At 39.9% G+C, this 23,537-nt stretch overlaps 1 protein-coding gene and 1 pseudogene across 12 annotated transcripts in view; both read right to left on the reverse strand.

Moving 5' to 3' along the window:
* NT5C2 (5'-nucleotidase, cytosolic II) overlaps window positions 1–23,537 on the reverse strand; it is a 190,401-nt gene that overhangs the window by 28,520 nt on the left and 138,344 nt on the right. For 10 of the 12 annotated variants that reach the window (XM_055093336.2, XM_008950866.5, XM_034931396.3 and 7 more), the window contains one exon: window positions 19,954–20,027. In XM_055093336.2, coding sequence (XP_054949311.1) covers window positions 19,954–20,027 — 74 coding nt within the window. Of the gene's footprint in view, window positions 1–16,800; window positions 16,898–19,953; window positions 20,028–23,537 lie in introns of those variants that run through there. The other 2 variants (XM_055093337.1, XM_055093338.1) reach the window with 2 other exon arrangements.
* On the reverse strand, window positions 1,758–8,975 carry LOC129393244 (small ribosomal subunit protein uS8-like; annotated as a pseudogene).

Here is a 23,537-nt window from a genome sequence, read left to right on the forward strand (position 1 = left end):
TCTTTTTTTTTTTTGCTCTGCCATCCTGGCTGGAATGCCCTAGCATGATCATAGCTCACTGTATCCTCAAACTACTAGGCTCAAGCAATCCTCCTCCTCAGCCTCAGCCTCCCCGGTAGCTGGGGCTTACCAACATCCACCACCACACCTGGCTAATTTTTTTTTTTTTTAAAGATGGGGGTCTCACCATATTGCCCAGGCTGGTCTAGAACTCCTGGCCTTAAGTGATCCTCTCGCCTTGGCTGCCCAAAGCACTGCAATTACAGTCATGAAACACGATGCCCAGCCCAGAAATATTTTAACTATACTATGTTGTCAATACTATAGCCTTAATGAGAAAACCTGTTCTACCAACAGCATTGTTCTTTTGGTAAGATAGTACTGGTATTATTATTAGGTATTAATATTCTTGGAAAATCAGAGCAAGAGATAGGTAATATATTGGGCCAAAGAAAATAAAACAGTGTAACCACTGAGAAAAATTTTTAAATAAGGGACGACACCAAAGTAGCTTAGTTTAAATAAAGCTTAGTTCAGTTAAAGAAACAAACTACAAATGACGAGTATTTTTACCTAACGATCAATGGATTTGCTCCAAAATAAGCTGTCTCTCTCTAAAAGACAATTATCTCAAAATAACAGAAACAAAAATGGAATTCTGAAATGAAAATAATCAAACTGTATTATGAGATATGAGTAATAATATCTGTTAAAAACAAACATAATAGAACTTACACATCGAAATGAGCCTTCACCCATTCAAAACAATCACTACCAGGCTGGGCGTGATGGCTCACACTTACAGTCTCAGCACTTTTGGGGGCTGGGGTAGGAGGACTGCTTGAGCCCAGCAGTTCAAGATCCAACTGGGCAACACAGCAAGGCCCCCTCTCTACAGAAAATTTAAAAATTAGCCAGCCATGGTGGCATACACCTATAGTCCTTGCTATTCAGGAGTTTGAGGTAAGAGGATCACTTGAGCCCAGTAGTTCAAGGTTATAGTAAACTACAATTGCACCACTGTGCTGCAGCCTGGGTGACAGAGCAAGAACCTGTCTCAAAACAACAACAACAAACAATATGCAGAAGCAATTGTATTTATCCAGAAGCAATATGTATTTATTCTAGTATTGCAACCACTACTCAAAACATTGAAAATTCTTATTTTAAAATTACTTTTAGCATCTACAGCACATTATTCTAGATATCCTCCCTGGTGGCACATGTTTGTTCCTCAACAGGTGATGAATTTAATTGGAGGTAAGGGTTATTCGGAGCAACTAATGAATAAATGGGGAAAACGAGCTGGGTTTAAAAAAAAAAAGTATGACTATGTAGAACAATAAAGCAGGTTTTGAGTTTGTAAGCTGGCTCTGAAAACAATTCCAAAAGAATTCCTAAAATGTCTAAGAAAGCAATATTGGAGTAAGTTTTCCTTAATAAGGTGACTATATGAAGGATAATATCTATTTGGAAGCATATTTTCTTATGTGCTTTATTTTAAAAAATTAGTCTTTTGACCCATTTTATATGTGCTTAATTTTGCAAGTCACCTCAAATCCCTTTTGGAAAAGAAGTATAAATCCTATATAACAGTAGTCTTTATAGTCTATTCATCATTTATTGCTTCATAGTTAAAACTATAAATAATGAACCTACCAGCTATGTAAATCTATTCACCATAGGCCTTGTCAAGTTCAGTTTATTCTAATCAGAACATTGATACAATTCAATGAATCTAGCATGAAATTATCATATTTCTTTTCTTTTTTTTTTTTTTTTTTTTTTTTTGGATAGGTCTCATTCTGTAGCCCAGGCTGAAGTGCAGTGGCACAATCTCGGCTCACCGCAACCTCCGCCTCCCAGGATCAAGCAATTCTCCCGCCTCAGCCTCCAGAGTAGTTGGGATTACAGACGTGCACCACGCTCAACTAATTTTTGCATTTTTTGTAGAGATGCAGTTTCGTCATGTTGCTCAGGCTGGTCCTGGACTCCTAGGTGCAAGCAATCCATCTGCCTCGGCCTCCCAAAGTGCTGGCATTAATTACAGGAATAAGCCACCATGCCTGGACAAAATCATCACATTTCATCTTCACAAATCTCCTTTAGGGGTTGAGTCCTTATGATATATTCTGATTAGATTTTTACTTTGTTTAGTTTTATGAATGTTTTCTAATTTATTTTTATTAATTTTATTAACCACAATTATCTTGTTTTTTTGTTTGTTTGTTTTTTAAGGGATCATCTCTTTTTGGAGAGGGAATTTTCTTTTTCTTTTTATCTGTTACCCTAGTTTAAATACTCAGCTTATTCTCTTATTCTACCCTGTTTGTGGGGGAGGGCAAGAGTCCAAAAACTCTTAAGAAAAAAGATCACTAAGGGAGATAATGAATGCATTTTAAAGATGTAGTAAGTCAAACTACATCTATTTTTCTGTTCTTTAATTTTCAGTTGTATGCTTTTGATCCATTCACAAACTGATAAATCTCTCAAGAATAAGTCAGAGGGCCGGGCACAGTGGCTCACACCTGTAATCCCAGTACTTTGGGAAGCCAAGATGGGTGGATCACCTGAGATGGGGAGTTCAAGACCAGCCTGACCAACACGGAGAAACCCCATCTCTACTAAAAATACAAAATTAGCCAGGCATGGTGGCACATGCCTGAAATCCCAGCTACTCAGGAGGCGGAGGCAGGAGAATCATTTGAATCCAGGAGGCAGAGGTTGCGGTGAGCTGAGATCACGCCATTGTACTCCAGCCTGGGCAACAAGAGCAAAATTTTGTCTCCAAAAAAAAGTCAGAGGGTATATACAGGTTGGTAGCTTTCACTGACTTAGAAGTGCTCATTCCCTCACACAAATATCTCTTGCACATATAATCTGGAAGCCAGTGGGGTGAGGTAATGCACAAGTTCTATATTTTCCAAGTTGTGAGGAGGATGCCCTGAGTATTATTTCATGACCTAGGACAATGAGAATTTCTTTGGTCTTTTTGATAAAGGTTACCTTTCTTGTTTTGTACCAAAGACTTTTCAACAAATACATTCCTTTCAGAGACCTCTCGTCACAGTAAGAACTCCAAATAGATGCAACCAGTTTACACGCTATCAATAGTAAGTTCAGCTCAGCTAATCTTCCATCTTAATTCATCAAAGAGTTTCATCGTTCTTTAAGAAGAAATGCTAAAGCACAGACTTTTACATTGTCATTGGTTTCATTAAACAAAAAAAAGGCGTGGCCAGTTGCAGTCTCATGCCTGTAATCCCAGCACTCTGGAAGGCTGAGGCTGGTGGACTGCTTGTGTCCAGGAATTAGAGACCAGCCTGGGCAACATGGTGAAACCCCATTTCTACAAAAAATAAAAAAATTAGCCAGGCATGATGGCACGAGCCTATAGTCCCAGCTACTTGGGAGGCTGAAATGGGAGAATCACTTGAGCCTGGGAGGCAGAGGTTGCAGTGAGCTGAGATCACACCACTGCACTCCAGCCTGGATGACAGTGTGAGACCCTGTTTCAAAAAAAAAAAAAAAAGAAGAAAAGAAAAGAAGTAAACTCAAAATGGATCAAAGACCTAAATGTAGGAGTTAAAACTATAAAACTCTTAGAAGAAAACATGGCAGAAAATCTTCCTTATATTGGATTTGGGAATGATTTCACAGCTATGACAGCAAAAGCACTGGCAACAAAAGAAAAAAACAGATAAACTGGACTTCAAAATTAAAAACTTCTGTGCCTCAAAAGCCATGATCAAGAGAGGGAAAAGAAAACCCACAGAATGAGAGACAATATTTGCAAATCGTGTATCTGATGAGGGATTAATATCCAGAATATATAAAGATTAATATGCAGAATGTGTAACTCCACAGTTATTTTAAAAACCTAATTTAAAAAAACTGACATTTCTCCAAAGAAGTTATATAACTGACTAAATAAACACATGAAATGATGCTTAATATCACCAGCCATTAGAGAAACATTAAATCAAAACCATAATAAGATACCGTAACTTCACACCCAGTAGAATGAGTATTATCAAACAACAACAAAAAACCTGAAAATAAGTATTGCCAAGATGTGAAGAAACTGGAACTCTCATTCATGTATTGCTGGTGGGGATGTAAGATGTTACAGCCACTATGGAGAACAGTTTGGCAGTTCTTTAAAAAGCTAAACATAGATTTACGTTATGATCCAGCAATTCCATTCCTGGGTATATACCCAAAACAACTGAAAGCAGGAAGCAGGAACTCAAACAGATGCTTAAATACCAATGTTCACAGCAGCCTATTCATAATAGCCAAAAGGTGGAGACAATCCCAATGTCCATCAACAGATGAACAGATAAACAAATGTATATACCTACAGTAGAATATTATTCAGTCTCAAAAAGTAATATATGCTATAACATGGACAAATTTTAAAAATATGCTAAAAGAAATAAGCCAGACACAAAACAAGTATTGTATAATTTCACTTTTATGAAATACCTATAACAGACAAATTCATAGAGACAAAATAGATTAGAGGTTACTAGCAACTGAGGGGTGGAGGGAATGGGGAGTTATTGCTTAATGGGTATGGAGTTTCTGTTTGGGATAATGAAAAAGTTCTGGAAATGGATAGTGGTGAGCATTGTGCAACTTTGTGAATGTGCTTAATGCCATTGAATTGTATACTTGAAAATGGTTTAAAATGGTAATATTATATTCTATATATTTTACCATAAATTTTTTTAATGCTGGACTTGAGATGCCTGTAGTGACAATACACCAATACTGCATAATATTTCTTGCTTTAAATAGTTTTTCTCACTCATTTAAGCACCTCCAATGCCAGTAAGTTTGGTGAGGATATACAATTGCTGACAGAAACATGATGAGTGCCCTGGACTCTAGTCCAAGTAAACACACCATCCAAAAAATGTTCACTTAAATGTCAAGTGAGTTGAGTCCATTCCAATAACAATAAAACAAGATCAGAGTGCATCTACTATGTTCGAGAGGACAGGGATCAAAGGTCCTGAGATGCCTCTGCTAGTAGCAAGATAATGCTCTGATTTACTGACACCACAGGCTAGTTTCTCTTAATTTCTTCCCCGGTACTCTTAACAGCTTTATTCATCACCTCTCCCACACTTTAGGTTTGTTAATGCCAAGTGCTTAGGTTTGGGATAACTCCCCAGAGGCTAATGATATGGCCTAGAAAGGAGGGGAGGGCAGAAAAATTCAAAAGAGAGGGACCTGAAATATATTTCCAATCCCCCTAAGATTTTTTAATTGAGAAAAAAATGCACTATTTAATTTTAGAATTCTCGGCCAGGCACCATGGCTCAAGCCTGTAATCCCAGCATTTTAGGAGGCTGAGGAGGGCAGATCACCTGAGGTCAGTAGTTCAAGACCAGCCTGGACCAGCCTGGCCAACCCTGTCTCTACTAAAAATACAAAAATTAGCCGGGCGTGGTGGCAGACGCCTGTAATCCCAGCTACTTGGGAGACTGAGGCGCCAGAATCGCTTGAATCCGGGAGGAGGGGGTTGTAGTGAGCCGAGATCACCCCGCTGCACTCCCACCTAGGTGACAGGGCAAGACTCTGTCTCAAAATAATAATAATTCTAACAACATTTCTAATACAGTACTTATATAGTAATCCTGAGGCTTAACGAAGCTTTAAGATTATTTCTAAAAATTAAGCAAAAGAAAAACTGTGTTTTAACACAGTTTCTATCTGTATTCTAAAGATGAAGATTACAATTCAACTGCAAAAGAAACATGCAGTTTTGCCCCAGGCAGGGTTTTCATTTGGGGGGAAAAAATTAAGGATGATCTTTTTTGTTTATGGGTTTTTGTCTCTTATTGATATCTCATCTAGAGTTACTGGATAATTTCTGTTCTGAAAGCTGGGAGCAGCATGAGAAATAGAAACTGACCTGAGTTTAAATTCCAGCTATGAGTTTTAACAAATCAGTTGCTAGTTACTGATAGGATTTAGGACATCTGAACCCAAAATATGGTACCTCGGCATTTGAGAAAACAGCAGAAGCAGGAAGGTCACTCTCACCTCCCCACTTCTTCCCTGAAGGAAGTCATAAAATCTAGGAAGAATTTTTCTCACCTTCCCCTAAAGCAGGTCATACTACTCTCATTTGAGAGGTGTCATCCTTATACCACGAGGAGAGGAACATCCTTACCTCTGAAGACCCAGGGACGCAGCAAAGAATCTGAATGAACAGAGCTTACTAAGTTCCTCCCAGTTTATCACCATTAGATCATACCCCCTTTTGTCCAACCATACTTCTCTACAACTATCCACTTCTTTATCAATCCTGTCATAGAAAACACACAGGTTTACTCATTTCTCCAGGTCTTCATTTCCTTATGAAGGCTCCTGTGTCCCATAAAACTTACATTAAATAAATCTGTATGCTTTTCTCTCACTAATCTGTCTTTTCTTATAGGGGCCGCAACCATGAACCTAAGATGGGAAGGAAAGATATTTCTTTCCCCTACACTACATATAAGTCATCTTATCTGTTGACTTAGTAGCCTTTTTTATTTTTTGACTTTTTGTTTGAGACAGGGTCTTGCTCTATAGCCCAGGATAGAGGCACAATCACAACTCACCAAAACCTCAAACTCCTTGGCTAATACCATCCTCCTCCCTCTGCTTCCCAAGTAGCTGGGACTACAGGCATGCACTACCACACACTGCTAATATTTTTTTTTTCCTAAGTTCCAGGGTATATGTGCAGGATGTGCAGGTTTGTTACACAGGTAAACATGTGCTATGGTGGTTTGCTGTACCACACCCTGGTAATCTTTATTTTTTGTAGAGATGAGGTCTCACTATGTTGCACAGAGGAATCTCGAACTCCTGGGCTCAAGGGCTCACAGCCTCCCAAAGCACTGGGATTACCCCTGTGAGCAATCATGCCTGGCCTTATTTTTGTACAATGTTGCTAGTAATCCCTACCTCAGCAGGCTGTGGTGAGGATTAAAAGGTACATTGTACATAAAGTACATTTTCTAGTACGTTTAATAAATGTTCATTTCTATCTTCCTGAAAATTTCTCAGAGAAATGCGAAGGAGTGGACACTAGCCATGGTATCCACTGATTCTGAAATAACAGAAATAAGGAGCTTATTGCTGGATTTACTGAAATGGCTCAGAATCTAAAGTGCTGGAGCTGGAAAAAAACTGGAATGTACCTCCTTCCGGATTTCCAAGCACCAGGAGTCACAAGAGAGCCAAAAAACTCAAGCCTTCGTAATTGGGGGGAAAAAAAAAGTCATTATGATTTCCCAAATGAGCCAGTGAGCCAAGTTAGAAATACTATAGTTTCATAATCCTAAACCAAGAGTCACTCTATATTTGTGAAGGGCTTAAATAAATATTAACAACTCATCCCCCCACTTTCTACCATTATGTTGCTCTAGTCTTCCTTGGGGTTAAGACTTCTGGAAATTTAATAATTCTACATGTATAATTTTTGTGTTAACTTCATGAAATTTACCATGTTTAGTCTTTCGTGCAACTGCAAACATTAACTATTTCTTCCTACCTTTCTTATTGTTTCAAAAAGGCAAGTAACTCTCCTTGCATCTATTAGAAGCATAATGACACCTCTGTCATAAAGAATTTTTTTTTTTTTAATTTAAAGAAGGACCTGTTGTCCAAAATCTATTTCCTCCAGCACACTGGTAAACATGCTCATGGAAACATGCTCTGTTGCCAAAATACCCTGTCATTCAGCTGCTCAAAAAAGAGCTTTAACTTTCTATTAAGTTCATGATCATTTGCAATACTTAAACACACAGAAAAGAGCATTAAATATTCCACTGCCATCTACCAAGCAAGCCAGGTTTTTCCATAATATATAGAAGTGTAAATAAGGTCAATATTGGTATTTTTCTCCTTATTCCTCAGATTTTTTCCCTTTCAGCTCAAGTTTCAGTATATTAATACCTTGGTATCACCAGTCAGACAAAGAGTGCACTAGTCACTGCACTAGTCATTTTATGTACACTACTGCAATTAAACCTTACACCAAAAGTTTATCCCTGCCACACCGCCCCTCCCCCCACCTTTTAAAAAATTAAATGAAGAAACTGAGACATAGGTTAAGTAACAATGCTGGTGGTCAAGAGCTAGTACAAGGCAGAGCTGGGATCCAACCCAGGTCTACCACACCATGAGGTTTTTTTCCACCAACCACATAACCTCTAGAGTAAGGATAAAAGTAAGACTAGGTCTAAAGTTGGAATGTATGGGACTTATATTTAATATTAATATATAATTTAATAATAATTAAATTTAATGTAATTATATTTAATATAATTAATATATTTAATATAATTTAACAGAAAAAGGATTATTCTCCCTTTTTTTAAAAAATAACTTTTTGTTTTCCATGAGGCATTTTATTTGTAAATATGTATTACATCTCTAGAGAAAGAATCCTACAATTTTCCCTCCTGTGCATTTTCGTCTTGCTTCTTCACGGTCTATGATGTCAGCTGAGATAGTTAGTACAATGAAACCAAACTGGCAGGATGGAAGCAGATTATTCTACCATTTTTCTAGATCTTTGAGTTGCACATCAAATCTGGGACTCATCCCTCCACACCTGTTTAGCCTGCCTGTGAGGTTCACTACAATTTTCCCAGCTCTGTGATCATCAATGATTTCAAATTCGCCAATGGAACCATGCTTCATTGTCACAGTTAAAAAAAAAAAAAAAAAGACAATGACTTTGGAGCACAGCCTAGTAAGAACCTGGCGTTTGCCTGTCTTTTCGACATTGCTGATGCTCTTGAGGGCATCAGCCAAGTCGTTCATGTGCACCATTGTGGTGGCGTGGAAAGATGATGGAAAGAAAAAAAAAATCACTTCTTACACTCAGATTACTCTCACTTAGCTGCTGGCTAGCATTCTGCTTCTTGAAGAAACCACATTTTGCAGATTAGCAGTCTGTCAGATGCTGATCTGTAACCACGAGGAGGTAACGTTAAGGACTTTATGTCACTCATTTACTCGGAAAAGAATTTCTCATTTGAAGCCTCAGAACTAGATTTCTGGATTTAGTATTATAAAACTAAGTAACAATACTAATGGAAATCACTAGTCTGTTTATGCCTATTTGCCATTTGAAAAAAAACAAGCACTGAACAGCCTGAAATTTATCAATTCTGTTTTCTATTTTCACTCCATTGTCCGCTGTTGGTAACAACAAATTCAGCAATATAACACTTTTAGCAGTTGTCTATGCAAATAAAACCAAAGAAACCAAATTCAGAAATAGTATAGATTAGTCCCTTCATTTTGTGGAGAGGGCATAGTTTGATTAAAAACAACTTTCTTGCTCTCTCCCAGGTCCAAAGACCTAATCTTAGCTTGGCTTTCAAGATCTTTTTAAGCTTGTTTTGTCCTGGGGTTAGCCTGACTCATCTGTGTAGGTCACTTAACCATAAAAAGGCTAAAAAAGACTGTGTGCTCAGATAAGGACCACAAATGAAAAATCTGGGGTGTAGAAAGTTTATACATGAGGGCAACTTAATAAAATAGGAAACTAGAGCACCCGACAGGTCTAATTAAGGGAGAAAGAGGCCTCGAAAAAAGGGAAAAGAAAAACACATACCCGCAGAGGAAGTCAAAATGCAAAGGGCCAAATCCTGATACATATCATGTGCAAAGAATGCCGCTAAAGTAATTTGGGGTGAAAGAGGAATTGTAAATAGGCTTGGCAGGTATTTTTTATATAAAACATAGTTGGCCGGATGCAGTGGCTCACATCTGTAATCCCAGCACTTTGGGAGGCCAAGGTGGGCAGATCACAAGGTCAGGAGTTCGAGACCAGCCTGGTCAATATGGTGAAACCCTATCTCTACAAAAAATACAAAAATTAACAGGGCGTGGTGGTGCATGCCTGTAGTCCCAGCTACTCAGGAGGCTGAGGCAGAAGAATCACTTGAACCTGGAAGGCAGAGGTTGCAGTGAGCAGAGATCATGCCACTGCACTGCAGCCTGGGTGACAGAGCGAGACTCCGTCTAAAAAACTAAAAAACAAACAAAAAAACATAGTCCACTCTTGGCCAGTGGTAAAGCTAATACATATGATTCAGTACTATCTAGATTCTAAACATGACTTTCATATATAAACTCATCTGTACTCGACAGACAAACTACAGCTGACTTGAATAATGCGGGTTTGAACCGCACAGGTCCACTTATATGCGGATTTTTTATTTTTATTTTTTTGGAGACAAGGTCTTGATGTATCACCCAGGAGGGAGTGCAGTGGCATGACCACAGCTCACTGAAACCTCAAACTCCTGGGCTCAAGTGATCCTCCCATCTCAGTCTCCCAGGTAGCTGGAACTACACATACCATCATGTCTGGGTAATTTCTGAGAAGTTTTTATAGAGACAGGGTCTCATTAGGTTCCCCAGGCTGGTCTCAAACTCCTGGCTTCAAGCAATACACCTGCCTCAGCCAGTGGGGAGAGTTGAGGTTTTCGATTGCATGGGAGCCAGTGTCTTTAGCTGCTGTATTATTCAAGGGTTAACTGTAGTTAAAGCATAATTAATGTACATAATCTCATTAGAGAAATAAAGTGTTAATCTACAACAATACAGACATAAGGAGTTAAATACAAATACTGGCATTCTATGGGTAGTAGATTCAGGATTAATACTGATTTAGGTTCAAGACAACAAGGCAAAATTACTTTTGTCAATAAACAAGATTTTTGCATATTTTGTTCTGTTCTATATACAAATGTTAGTCTTACATAGAAATGCTGCAAATAAACCGATACACAGCTGGCTTCAATTATGGGGATAATTGGTGATAAAGGAATCTTCTCTGAAAAATATTTGTGGCATTAGGCTGGCATTTAGATGAGATGAAGATAATGAAGCTCCCATCAGAATGGATTATGTTACTGAACACTATGTGACACACTTCATTGGGGAAATAAATGATTACCAAATGATTACCAAACTGTAAGCAAAATAAGAAACATTTTAATACAAGAAAGGCCATCAATTTCTCTTTTAACAAACTACTCTCAACTCTCAACAAACTCCCAACAACCAACTCTCCCACAGCACCCAGTAACACCTTTAGCAAAATCCATATCATTAACTTTTGAAAAATTAGTTTACAAGTTTAGAATTATTATATATTCAGCTTAACATTCCTACAGTCCACATATATATTTTTGCTTCAGTTACCCTCTTCCTCATTCATTAGTGACATCAAAGTTTTAAATAATTATTTACCACTAATTCTATCAACTCCAGCATTTAACATAAAAAACAGGATTCTCAAAACATCATTATTCAAAGTAAATTTTCTTATCTATTAATAGGAACCATTAAAAAGCTGAAAAATCAAAATAAAACCCCTCTCCCCAAAGAAGGTCTTCTGTAGCCATCTTCAGGAAGACCAAAAACAGAGTTTCCTTATGAAAATATCTCAATTTGCCAAGACTAAATCCCAACCCCCATCCTTTCCAAAAAGAAGTCATATGTATTTCCCACATTTGAAAACAAGAAAAAAGAACTTTGAGGAAACCCTATGTAGCTGTTTCCTCAGAACAAATTTAGGCAAATTTACAGTGTGATAAGGATCATGAGCCAACAACCACCTCTCAATGAACACACCATTCCAAAACACGACTTTGAGATGTTATGTTTGACATGTGATGTCCTATGCAGACACTTCAGAAGCATCAATCCTAGGATCACTGTATTCTAAGAATTTCACTACATTCTAACTCTGAAAACTAGTAATCTATCTATGCTGTAAGGTAATTATGTATCACTCAAAATACTGTTTGCCAGAATAGCCAATTCATAGATTATGCTAGACAGATAGTTTTATAGTTCATTCTATGGTCTCAATATTTGTGTCCTTTAAAGTTCATATGCTGAAATATAATCATCAATGTGATGGTGTCAGGAAGTGATGCTTCTGGGAAGTGATTGGTGCCCTCTTTTATAAAGGCGGAGCACTTGTGAATGGGATTAGTGCCCTTATAAAAGAGGCCTAAGAGAGACCCCTTACTACTTCTACCACATAAGGACACAGCTAGAAGGTGCTTTCTATGAACCACAAAGCAGACAAACCCACGTTGTGGAACATTCTACAAAATACCTAGCCAGTACTCTTTAAAAGTCTCAAAGCAAGGCCGGGTGCAGTGGCTCACACCTGTAGTCTCAGCACTTTGGGAGGCCAAGGCAGGTAGATCGCTTGAGCCCAGAAGTTCCAGACCAGTCTGAGTGACATGGTGAAACCCTGTCACTACTAAACAATGAAAAAGTTATCTGGGCATGGTGGCTTGCATCTGTATCTCCAGCTACTTGGGAAGCTGAAATGGGAGGACCACCTAAGTCTGGGAGGTTAAGGCTGCAATGAACCATGATTGCACCACTGCACTCCAGCCTGGGTAACAGAGTGAGACACTGTCTCAAAAGAGAAAAAAAAAATTATTTTTTAAAAAAGTGTTGGCCAGGCATGGTGGCTCATGCCTGTAATCCCAGCACTTTGGGAGGCTGAGGCAGGTGGATCATCTGAAGTCAGGAGTTCGAGACCAGCCTGACCAACACGGTGAAACCCTATCTCTACTAAATACAAGAAATTAGCTGGGTGTGGTGATGCATGCCTGTAACCCCAGCTACTTGGGAGGCCGAGGCACGAGAATTGCTTGAACCTGGGAGGCGGAGTTTGCAGTGAGCCAAGACTGCACTATTGCACTCCAGCCTGGGCAACAAGAGCAAAACTTCATCTCAAAAAAAAAAAAAAAAGTGTCATAGCAATGAAAGAGAAGACTTAGGAACAATCACAGATTAGAAGAGACTAAGGAGATAAGACAACTAAATGCAATATGCGATTCGGGACTGGATCCTAGAATAAAAAGATGACATTAGTGGAAAAACTGATAAAAAACAAAGTCCATAGTTCAACTAATAATACTGTACTGGTGTTAATTTCTCAGTTTTTATAATTGTACTATGGTCAAGCAAGATGTTACCATAGGAGAGGGGAAAGGAGAACTCTCAATTATTTTTGTAGCTCTTCTGTAGGTCTAAAGTAATTTTTTTTTTTTGAGACGGAATCTCACTCTGTCACCCAAGCTGGAGTGCACAGTGGCGCGATCTCGGCTCACTGTAAGCTCTGCATCCCAGGTTCACGCCATTCTCCTGCCTCAGCCTCCTGAGTAGCTGGGACTCGGTACAGGCGCCCGCCACCACGCCCGGCTAATTTTTGTATTTTTTTAGTAGAGACGGGGTTTCACTGTGTTATCCAGGATGGTCTCGATCTCCTGACCTTGTGATCTGCCTGCCTCGGTCTCCCAAAGTGTTGGGATTATAGGCGTGAGCCACCGCGCCTGGCCGCGGTCTAAAGTAATTTAAAAAAAAAAAAAAATTATGTCAAGAGTTAAAAAAAGAATGAACTACTTACTGGTAGACACAACAATGTGAATGAATCATAAAAACATGCTGAGCAAAATAAGGCAGACAAAAAGGAGTACATACTATATGATATGCCTTGGCTATGTCCCCACCCAAATGTCATCTTGAATTTCCACGTGTTGTGGGAGGGACCCAGTGGGAAGTAACTGAATCACAGGGGCGTGTCTTTCCTCTGCTGTTCTCGTGATAGTGAATAACTCTCACAAGATCTGATGGTTTTAAAAAGGGGAATTTCCCTGCACAAGCTCTCTTCTCTTGTCTGCTGCCATATGAGACATGCCTTTTGCCTTTCACCTTCCACCATGATTGTGGAGCCACTCCAGCCACATGGAACTGTAAGTCCATTAAACTTTTTTTTTTTGAAATGGAGTTTTGCTCTTTTTGCCCAGGCCGGAGTGCAGTGGCACGATGTCAGCTCACTGCAACCTTCACCTCCCGGGTTCAAGTTATTCTCCTGCCTCCCAAGTAGCTGGGATTACAGGCATGCACCACTGCACCCAGCTAATTTTGTATTTTTAGTAGAGATGGGGTCTCACCATGTTGGCCAGGCAGGTCTCGAACTCCTGACCTCATGTGATCTGCCTACTTCAGCCTCTCAAAGTGCTGGGATTACAGGTGTGAGCCACCACACCTGGCCTAAACCTCTTTCTTTTGTAAACTGCCCAGTCTCAGGTATGTCTTTATTAGCAGCATGAAAACAAACTAATATAGTAAATTGGTACCAGTAGAGTGGAGCACTGCTGAAAAGATATCCAAAAATGTGGAAGCAACTTTGGAACTGGGTAACAGACAAATGTTAGAACAATTTGGAGGGCTCAGAAGAAGAGAGAAAAATGTGGGAAAGTTTAGAACTTCCTAGAGACTTGTTGAATGGCTTTGACAAAAATGTTGATAGTGACATGGGCAACAAATTCCAGGCTGAGGTGGTCTCAGATGGAAATGAGGAACTTATTGGGAGCTGGAGCAAAGCTGATTCTTTATATATTTTAGCAAAGAGACTGGTGGCATTTTGCCCCTGCCCTAGAGATTTGTGGAACTTTGAACTTGAGAGAGATGAATTAGGGTATCTGATGGAAGAAATTTCTAAGCAGCAAAGCATTCAAGAGATGACTTGGGTGCTGTTAAAGTCATTCAGTTTTATAAGGGAAGCAGAGCATAAAAGTTCCGAAAATTTGCAGCCTCACAATGCAATAGAAAAGAAAACTCATTTCTGAGAAGAAATTCAAGCCCTGTACAGAAATTTGCATAAGTAACAAAGAGCCTAATGTTAATCACCGAGACAATGGGGAAAATGTCTCCAGGGCATGTCAGAAGTCTTCATGGTAGCCCCTTCCACCACAGGCCAGGAGGCCTCAGAGGAAAAAGTGGTTTCATGGGCCAGGCCCAGGCTCCCCATGCTGTGTGCAGTCTGGCGACTTAGTGCCGAGTCCCAGCCACTCCTGCCATGGCTGAAAGGGGCCAATATAGAGCTCGGGCTGTGGCTTCAGAGGGTGCAAGCCTCAAGCCTTGGCACCTTCCATGTGGTGTTGAGCCTGCAAGTGCACAGAAGTCAAAAATTGGGGTTTAGGAACCTCCACCTATATTTCAGAGGATGTATGGAAATGCCTGGATGTCCAGGCAGAAGTTTGCTGCCAGGGTGGGGCTCTCATGGAAAACCTCTGCTAAGGCAGTGCAGAAGGGAAATGTGGGGTCAGAGCCCCCACACAGAGTCCCTACTAGGGCACTGCCTATTGGAGCTGTGAGAAGAGGATCACCGTCCTCCAGACCCCAGAATAATAGATCCACTGACAGCTTGCACCGTGCACCTGGAAAAGCCACAGACACCCAACACCAGCCCGTGAAAGCAGCTGGGAGGGAAGCTGTACCCTGCAAAGCCACAGAAGTGGAGCTGCCCAAAACCATGGGAATCCACCTCTTGCATCAGCAAGACCTGGATGTGAGACACAGGGTCAAAATATATCATTTTGGAGCTTTAAGATTTGACTGCCCCACTGGATTTCAAACTTGCATGGGGCCTGTAGCCCCTTTGTTTTGGCCAATTTCTCCCATTTGAAATGGCTGTATTTACTCAATGCCTGTATCCCCATTGTATGTAAGAAGTAACTAACTTGCTTTTGATTTTACAGGTTCATAGGCAGAAGGGACTTGCCTTGTTTCAGATGAGATATTGGACTGTGAACTTTTTAGTTAATGTTGAAATGAGTTAAGACTTTGGGGGACTGTTGGGAAGGCATGATTGGTTTTGAAATGTGAGGACAAGAGATTTAGAAGGGCCAGGGGCAGAATGATATGGTTTGGCTGTGTCCCCACCCAAATCTCATCTTCAGTTCCCACATGGTGTAGGAGGGATCCAGTGGGAGGTAATTGAATCATGGGAGTGGGTCTTTCCCTTGCTGTTCCTGTAATAGTGAATAAGTCTCATGAGATCTGATGGTTTTAAAAAGGGGAATTTCCCTGCACAATCTCTCTTCTCCTGTCTGCTGCCATGTGAGACATGCCTTTCACCTTCTGCCATGATGCTGGGGATTCCCCAGCCAGGTGGAACTATAAGTCCATTAAACTTCTTTCTGGTCGGGCTCGGTGGCTCACGCTTGTAATCCCAGCACTTTGGGAGGCCGAGGCAGGCAGATCACCTGAGGTCAGGAGTTCAAGACCAGCCTGGCCAACATAATGAACCCCCCACTGCCCCCCACATCTCTACTAAAAATACAAAAATTAGCCGGGCATAGTGGCAGGCACCTGTAATCCCAGCTACTCAGGAGGCTGAGGCAGGAGAATCGATTGAACCCAGGAGGCGGAGGTTGCAGTGAGCTGAGATCGCACCACTGCACTCCAGGCTGAGTGACACAGCAAGACTCCATCTCAAAACAGAACAAAATGGCTGGGCGTGGTGGCTCATGCCTGTAATCCCAGCACTTTGGGAGGCCGAGGCAGGTGGATCACCTGAGGTCAGGGGTTCGAGACTGGCCTGGGTAACCTGGTGAAACCCCATCTCTATTAAAAATACAAAAAACTTAGCTGGGTGTGGTCGTGGGCACCTGTAATCCCAGCTACTCAGGAGGCTGAGGCAGGAGAATCTCTTGAACCTGGGAGGCACAGGTTGCAGTGAGCCAGGATTGCACCATTGCACTCCAGCCTGGGAGACAGAGCGAGACTCTGCCTCCAAAAAAAAACCCTCTTTCTTTTGTAAATTGCCCAATCTCAGGTATGTCTATCAGCAGCATGAAAACAGACTAATACACCATATGTTTCTATTCATATGAAAATCTCGATAAACTGTCATTATCCAAAATGATCATTTTAACATTATATGCCTATACATACATGCATGCTTAGGTTTGAATCTTGGTTCAGGTATATCATAACTAAATGTCCTTGGACAAAGTGCTTGATGTCTCAGAGTCATATGTAAAATGGAGATGATAGTAGTAACTGCTTCACAGGGTTTCTGTAAATATTAAATAACAGATGTGAATGACAGAATCCATGTGTTAAATGAGATAATCTATGTAATAAAGCACTTGGAACGGGTCCTGGCATATAATAAGTACTTAATAAATGTTACCACTTACTGTTAAATATACACAAAGTATGTTTGTGTGTAGACTAGGAGAAAGCATTAAAATACGAAGTGGCATTGCAAAAAACAAAAAGAAGAAATCATAAGGTGCATTAAAGTTTAGAGACAGATTCAGTTAATTTTTTTTTTTTTTTTTGAGACACGGTCTCACTCTGTTGCCCAGGCTGGAGTGCAGTGGCACCATCTCAGCTCACTGCAACCTCTGCCTCCCCAGTTCAAGCGATTCTCCCACCTCAGCCTCCTGACCAGCTGAGACTACAGGCACGTACCACCACACCCAGCTAATTTTTGTATTTTTTGGTAGAGATGGGGTTTCACCATGTTGGGCAGGCTGGTCTCGAACTCCTGTCAAGTAATCCACCCGCCTCAGTCTCCCAAAGTGCTGGGATTACAGGCATGAGCCACCGCGCCAGGCCAATTAAGTGACCTTTTCAATATACAAGATAGTTTATTTTTTCATTATTCTGTGGGAATATATAATCACCTCAGTTTTCAGTAACAAAATGTGCCAGGCACATTATAGATTCTCAATAAATACTTACTAAATTGAACTATTTCAATGTAAAGAGATTGTCTTAATAACCAAGGGAAAAATGTTTGTCACTTTTTGACACCATTAACTTCTATTTCTGCTTTAGATAATCTCTTTCAGCTGCCAAATTAACTCACCATTCCTTTCCCTAGAGAGCTAGAATCTTGAAAGAAGAGACTATAGGATTTTCTTCCCATTTGAACAGCAAGATCTACATTGGGAAAGTATACTGCTTTCCCCTGCTTTCTGACAAGTGCTCCTAAAAGTGTCTGTGACCAATTAGAAAAACATTAAATGCTGCAAAAATAAGGTTAAGGCAATAGAAAAACAAATAAATGACAGAGTATGGAGGGAAGAGAAAAATTCAAATCAGGAACTGTGTATATTTTTAATGTATTACTTGTTTGGTAAAAAAATCATGACCGTATCTATGTAGCAAGTACTCCCGTAATTTCATTTTTGAACACGTATTATTCATTCACATTTGTAGCCTAAATCGAACATCAAACTGTGATTTGTCTAATTTGAGATGGACAAATTAATACTGTTATATTAATAGTTCCTGAGAAGTGTCTTTATACGTCTTAAGGTTTTTGTGTAAAGACAAAAATTTTTAACAGACAATTTCTGAAAGATTCTGCGTGTCACAGTTTCACATACACGTGCAAGCACATATGCTCAACTTGATCCCTCATCCCCACTACTTCTTAAATTAAATGCATTTCCATGAGATTGAAAATATTTTACTAAATTCTGGAAAGATGTTATAACTACTGATTAATACATTGACTTTCAAATATATCTTAGAGAAGGAAGGGAAAAACAGCACAGTGCTGGTGTTTAAGGGCTACAGGATAATGAAAAAAGCTAATGGCTCTAGTTTTTTGTTTGGTTGGTTGGTTAGTTGGTTTCAGAAGCCATATAATTTATTTAATAAAAAAGGATGTGGAAACTTAAACACAAAGTTTACACAAATAGGAGACCATGAGATGGTACCCAATGCCCCACATCCTCATAAGGACAAAACATGCTGATGAAAACATCTACACAGACTAAGGATTCTACAAGTTAAAAAAGAAGTTCATCTTTTCCATATTTGTCATGGAGTTTCAATGACTTCTTACCCAGTCCTCCATCTAATTGCAGCTGACCATTGGGAAGACTGGCTAAATTCCTGCATATACCCTAGGTACAGAAAAGAAACCCCAGTACATCTCTGAGTTTTTTGGGGTTTGTTTGTTTTTTGTTAAGTTCTGGGATACATATGCAGAATGTGCAGGTTACATAGGTATACATGTACCATGGTGGTTTGCTGCACCTATAAACCCGTCATCTAAGTTTTAAGCCCTGCATGCGTTAGGTATTTGTCCTAATGCTCTCCCTCCCTTTGCCTCCCACCCCCCGACAAGCCTCAGTGTGTGATGTTCCCCCTCCCTGTGTTCATGTGTTCTCAATGTTCAACTCCCACTTATGAGTGAGAACATGCAGTGTTTGGTTTTTGGTTCCTGTGTTAGTCTGCTGAGAATGATGGCGTCTAGCTTCATTCATGTCCCTGCAAAGGGCACAAACTCATTCCTTTATGTGGCTGCAGCTCTAGTTTCTAAAAAGCCTTATACATACTACGTGTGCAATCATTTCAATGGAAAATGAACACATTTCCCATCTGTGTTAAGAATAACATACTGTCCGGGTGCAGTGGCTCACGCCTGTAAACCCAGCACTTTGGAAGGCCAAGTGGGGAGATCATCTGAGGTCAGGAGTTCGAGATCAGCCTGGCCAACATGGTGAAACCCCATCTCTACTAAAAATACAAAAATTAGCCGGGTGTGGTGGTGCATGCCTGTAATCCCAGCTACCTGGGAGGCTGAGGCAGGAGAATCGCTTGAACCCAGTTGGTGGAAGTTGCAGTGAGCCAAGATCACGCCATTGCACTCCAGCCTGGAGGACAAGAGCGAAACTCCGTCTCAAAAAAAAAAAAAATTAAAATTTTTAACTGATACAAGTTTATCTGTGGCAGTGTAAGAGACACAAAATCTCATACCTAAAGAATGGCTAAGAGTAAAAGTCAAAAATGCCCAAATATACCTATCAATGTATGATTTTACCATATTATTTCTTACCAGGGTCTCTAAAATAGTAAAATTTAGTACTTTTTCTATCTATGTGTACAAACTCATGAGCCACATCTCAAGGATATCTGATAATTTCAATATTCACAAATCTTACTGGAAGCAACCTGATAATAAAAGCTTCTGGCAGCCAAATACATGATTAAGTCAGCAAATGTCAATTGAATTGCCTACTGTGAACCCACTGTGTTATACCCAAAGCAGCAGTTCTTAAGCAATCAGAAATTGCTACTCACCAGCAAGGGTATAATCCATATCAAAACCAAAACACTTTATCTTTTCCATTGCTAAACTTCGGTTCACAAACACCCTATAGAAAATAATAAAAAATAATATCTCAACACTGGAAAATAAATTCTCAAGTTTAATAAAGTTATTTGGCTATTTTTCTAGGTTTTCTCATTTATTTTTCCAATTGATTTTTTAAACTTTTAAAATTATATATTAAGATGTATAACACGACATGCTGTTTGATATACTTATCTTGATACACATATACACAGTGAAATGATTAATACAGTCAAACAAATTAACATACCCATTATCCCATATAGTTACCTTGTTTTCTTTCTTCTTTTTTGTTTATTGTGGTACAAGTGCTTAAAATCTATTGTCTTGGCAAATTAACAGTACATAATACAATATTATTAAATATAGCCCTCATGCTATACATTAGATCTCTTAGACTTATTCATCCAACATAACTGCAACTTTGTACCCTTTGATCTACATCTTTCCATCCTTCCCCAACACTGTTTTGTTTTTGTTTTTTGAGGCAGAGTCACTCTGTCACCCAGGCTGGAGTGCAGTGGTGCAATCATGACTCACTGCAGCCTCAGCCTCCTAGGCTCAGGAGATCCTCCTTACCTCAGCCTCCCGAGTAGCAGGAACTACAGGCACACATCAGCAAGCCCGGATAATTTTTTATTTTTTGTAGAGACAGAGGCTCACCTATGTTGCTCTGGCTCGTCTTGAACTCCTGGGCTCAAGCAACCCTCCTATCTCGGCCTCTCAAAGTCCTGGGATTACAGGCATGATCCACCGCGCCTGGCCTCCAATCACTGCTTTGCTCTTTGTTTCTATGGTTTCCTTTTTTGATTGTTTTTTAGATTCCACATGTGAAATCATGCAGTATTCTTTGGTGTGTCTGGCTTATTTCACTTAGCATAATGTCTTCTACGTTCATCCATGGTGTTGCAAACGGTAGAATCTCCTTTTTTTAAGGCTGAATATTCCATTGTGTGTATATATACCACAATTTCTTTATCCATTCATTCAGCCCATCAACAGATATCTTTTTTCCATCTCCTAGCTATTCTAAATAATGTTGCAATGAACATGGGAGTGCAGGTATCTTCACAAAGTGGTGATTTTACTTCCTTTGGGCATACAACTAGAAGAACTGCTGGGTCATATGGCAGCTGTATTTTCTTTAGGAAGCTCTACAGCATTTTCCACGGTGGCTGCATCAATTTACATTGCCACCAACAGTATACAAGTGTTCCCTTTTCATGCATCCTTGCCAACATTTATTTCTTATCTTTTTGATAAAAGGCATTCTAATAGGTATGAGATGATATCTCATTGTGGTTTTGATTTGCACTTCCCCTGATGATTAATGATGTTAAGCTCCTTTTCAAATACCTGTTAGCCATTTGCATGTCTGCTTTGGAGAAATGTCTATGCAGGTCCTTTGCCCATTTTTGGGTCATTTCTTTTTTCGCTATTGTTTGAGGTCCTCATATATTTTAGATATTAATCCCTTAACAGATACATGGTTCGCAAACAGTTTCTCCCAATCCATAGGCTGCCTTTTTGTTTCTCCTTTGCTGCGCAGAAGCTTTTTAGTTTGAGGTAGTCCCACTTGTTTTTGCTTTTGCTGCCTGTGCTTTTGGTGTCCTATCCAAAAAAATCACTGCCGAGACCAAGGTCAAGAAGCTTTTCCTTTGTTTTCTTTTAGATCTTCTCATTTAAATACCAATATTAAAATCCATAATAAAAATTATTCAAGGTTGGGAGCAGTGGCTCACACCTGTAATCCCAGCATTTTGAGAGGCCGAGGCAGGCAGATGGCTTTAGCTCAAGAGTTCTAGACCAGCCTAGGTTAACATGGTGAGAACCCAACTCTACAAAAAATACAAAAATCAGCTGGGGATGGTGGTGTGCACCTGTGGTCCCAGCTACTTGGGAGGCTGAGGTAGGAGGATTGCTTGAGTCTACGAGATCAAGGCTGTAGTGAGCCAAGATCACACCACTGCACTTCAGCCTGGGCAGCAGAGTGAGACCCTGTTCCCAAAAAAATAACAAATAAATTAAAAATTGAAAAATATTATCCAAGTCTTTCTTATACAGTAAATGAAATCAGATATTATACAAAAATATACAGATTTGTGTATTGTGTCCTGGCATTAAAAATGCCATGTATTCAAGATTTCAGGGAAGAGGCTCTCCTTTCCAAAGTCTGACCCCATAAAATAAGATTACTTTTGGGATTTTATAACTCATTCACTTATTAATTTATAATTTATTTAATAAACAAGTCATTTAAAGCCCACTGAAGATAAAAATATAGATTAATTAAATAGCTACTGTCTATTACACCCAGATACTGTGATTGAACAAAAGACTGTACCAGCCCTCATGAAACTTACATTGTAATTTACTCTGTTTATCCTTGAGGAACTCAGCCTACTAGGAAGGAGACCTTTAAATAATTTCAGCAATTCAGTAAGTACTATAAAATAACATGGAGGAGAAAGTACCAGTTGTTTAGAGAGGTCAGGAAGAAATGTTTGAATTGAATCTTAATCAATCAGTAGTTTTCCATTAGGAAAATGCAAGAAAGGCAATGCCGGCAAAATAACCAAGCAAAGAAAAGGTTTACAGTAAACTACAAAGCATTTATTGTGGCTGGAGTTGAGAAGCTTTCTTTGGTTTTGCTTCTGTTTGTTTTCACAGAAAGAGGTTTTCCAGGGGGCAAGGATGGGGGAAGGAGCAATAAAAGCTATGAAAGGTTAGTAGGGGTCAAAATCATGAAGATTTTGTAAGCCACATTAGGGAATTTGGACTTTATCCCGCATTTAAGACCAAAATATCAGAGTTTAAGGAAATGAAATAATCAGAAAGATCACTATGAAGACATAGGAAAAACTGAACATATAATAGTATGGTAGATCATCAGCATGATGGTCTTTCAGGGTAAGTTTTAATCATCTTTAAAAATAAAGGCCAGGTGTAGTGGCTCACGCCTGTAATCCCAGTACTTTACAAGGCAGGCAGATCGCTTGAGCACAGGAGTTTGAAACCAGCCTAGGCAACATGGCAAAACCCCGTCTCCACAAAAAATACAAAAAAAAGCTGGGTGTGGTGGCACATGCCTGTAGTCCCAGTTACTCGGGAGGCTGAAGTGGGATCTCCTGAGCCTGAGAGGCAGAAGTTGCAATGAGCCAAGATTGTACCACTGCATTCCAGCATGGGTGACAGAGTGAGACTCTGTTTCAAAAAGAAAAAAAAGAAAGAAGAAAAGAAAGGAAGGGCCAGGCACGGTGTCTCACGCCTGTAATTCCAACACTTTGGGAGGCTGAGGCGGGTGGATCACGAGGTCAGGAGTTCAAGACCAGCTGGCCAACATGGTGAAACCCTGTCTCTACTAAAAATACAAAAGTTAGCTGAGCATGGTGGCGTGTTCCTGTAATCCCAGCTACTCAGGAGGCTGAGGTAGGAGAACTGCTTGAGCCTGGACCCGGGAGGCGGAGGTTGCCGTGAGCCAAGATCACACCACTGCACTCCAGCCTGGGCTACAAAGCAAGACTCCATCAAA

Source organism: Pan paniscus, chromosome 8 (assembly GCF_029289425.2).
Source record: "Pan paniscus chromosome 8, NHGRI_mPanPan1-v2.0_pri, whole genome shotgun sequence".
NCBI classification, from domain to species: domain Eukaryota; kingdom Metazoa; phylum Chordata; class Mammalia; order Primates; family Hominidae; genus Pan; species Pan paniscus.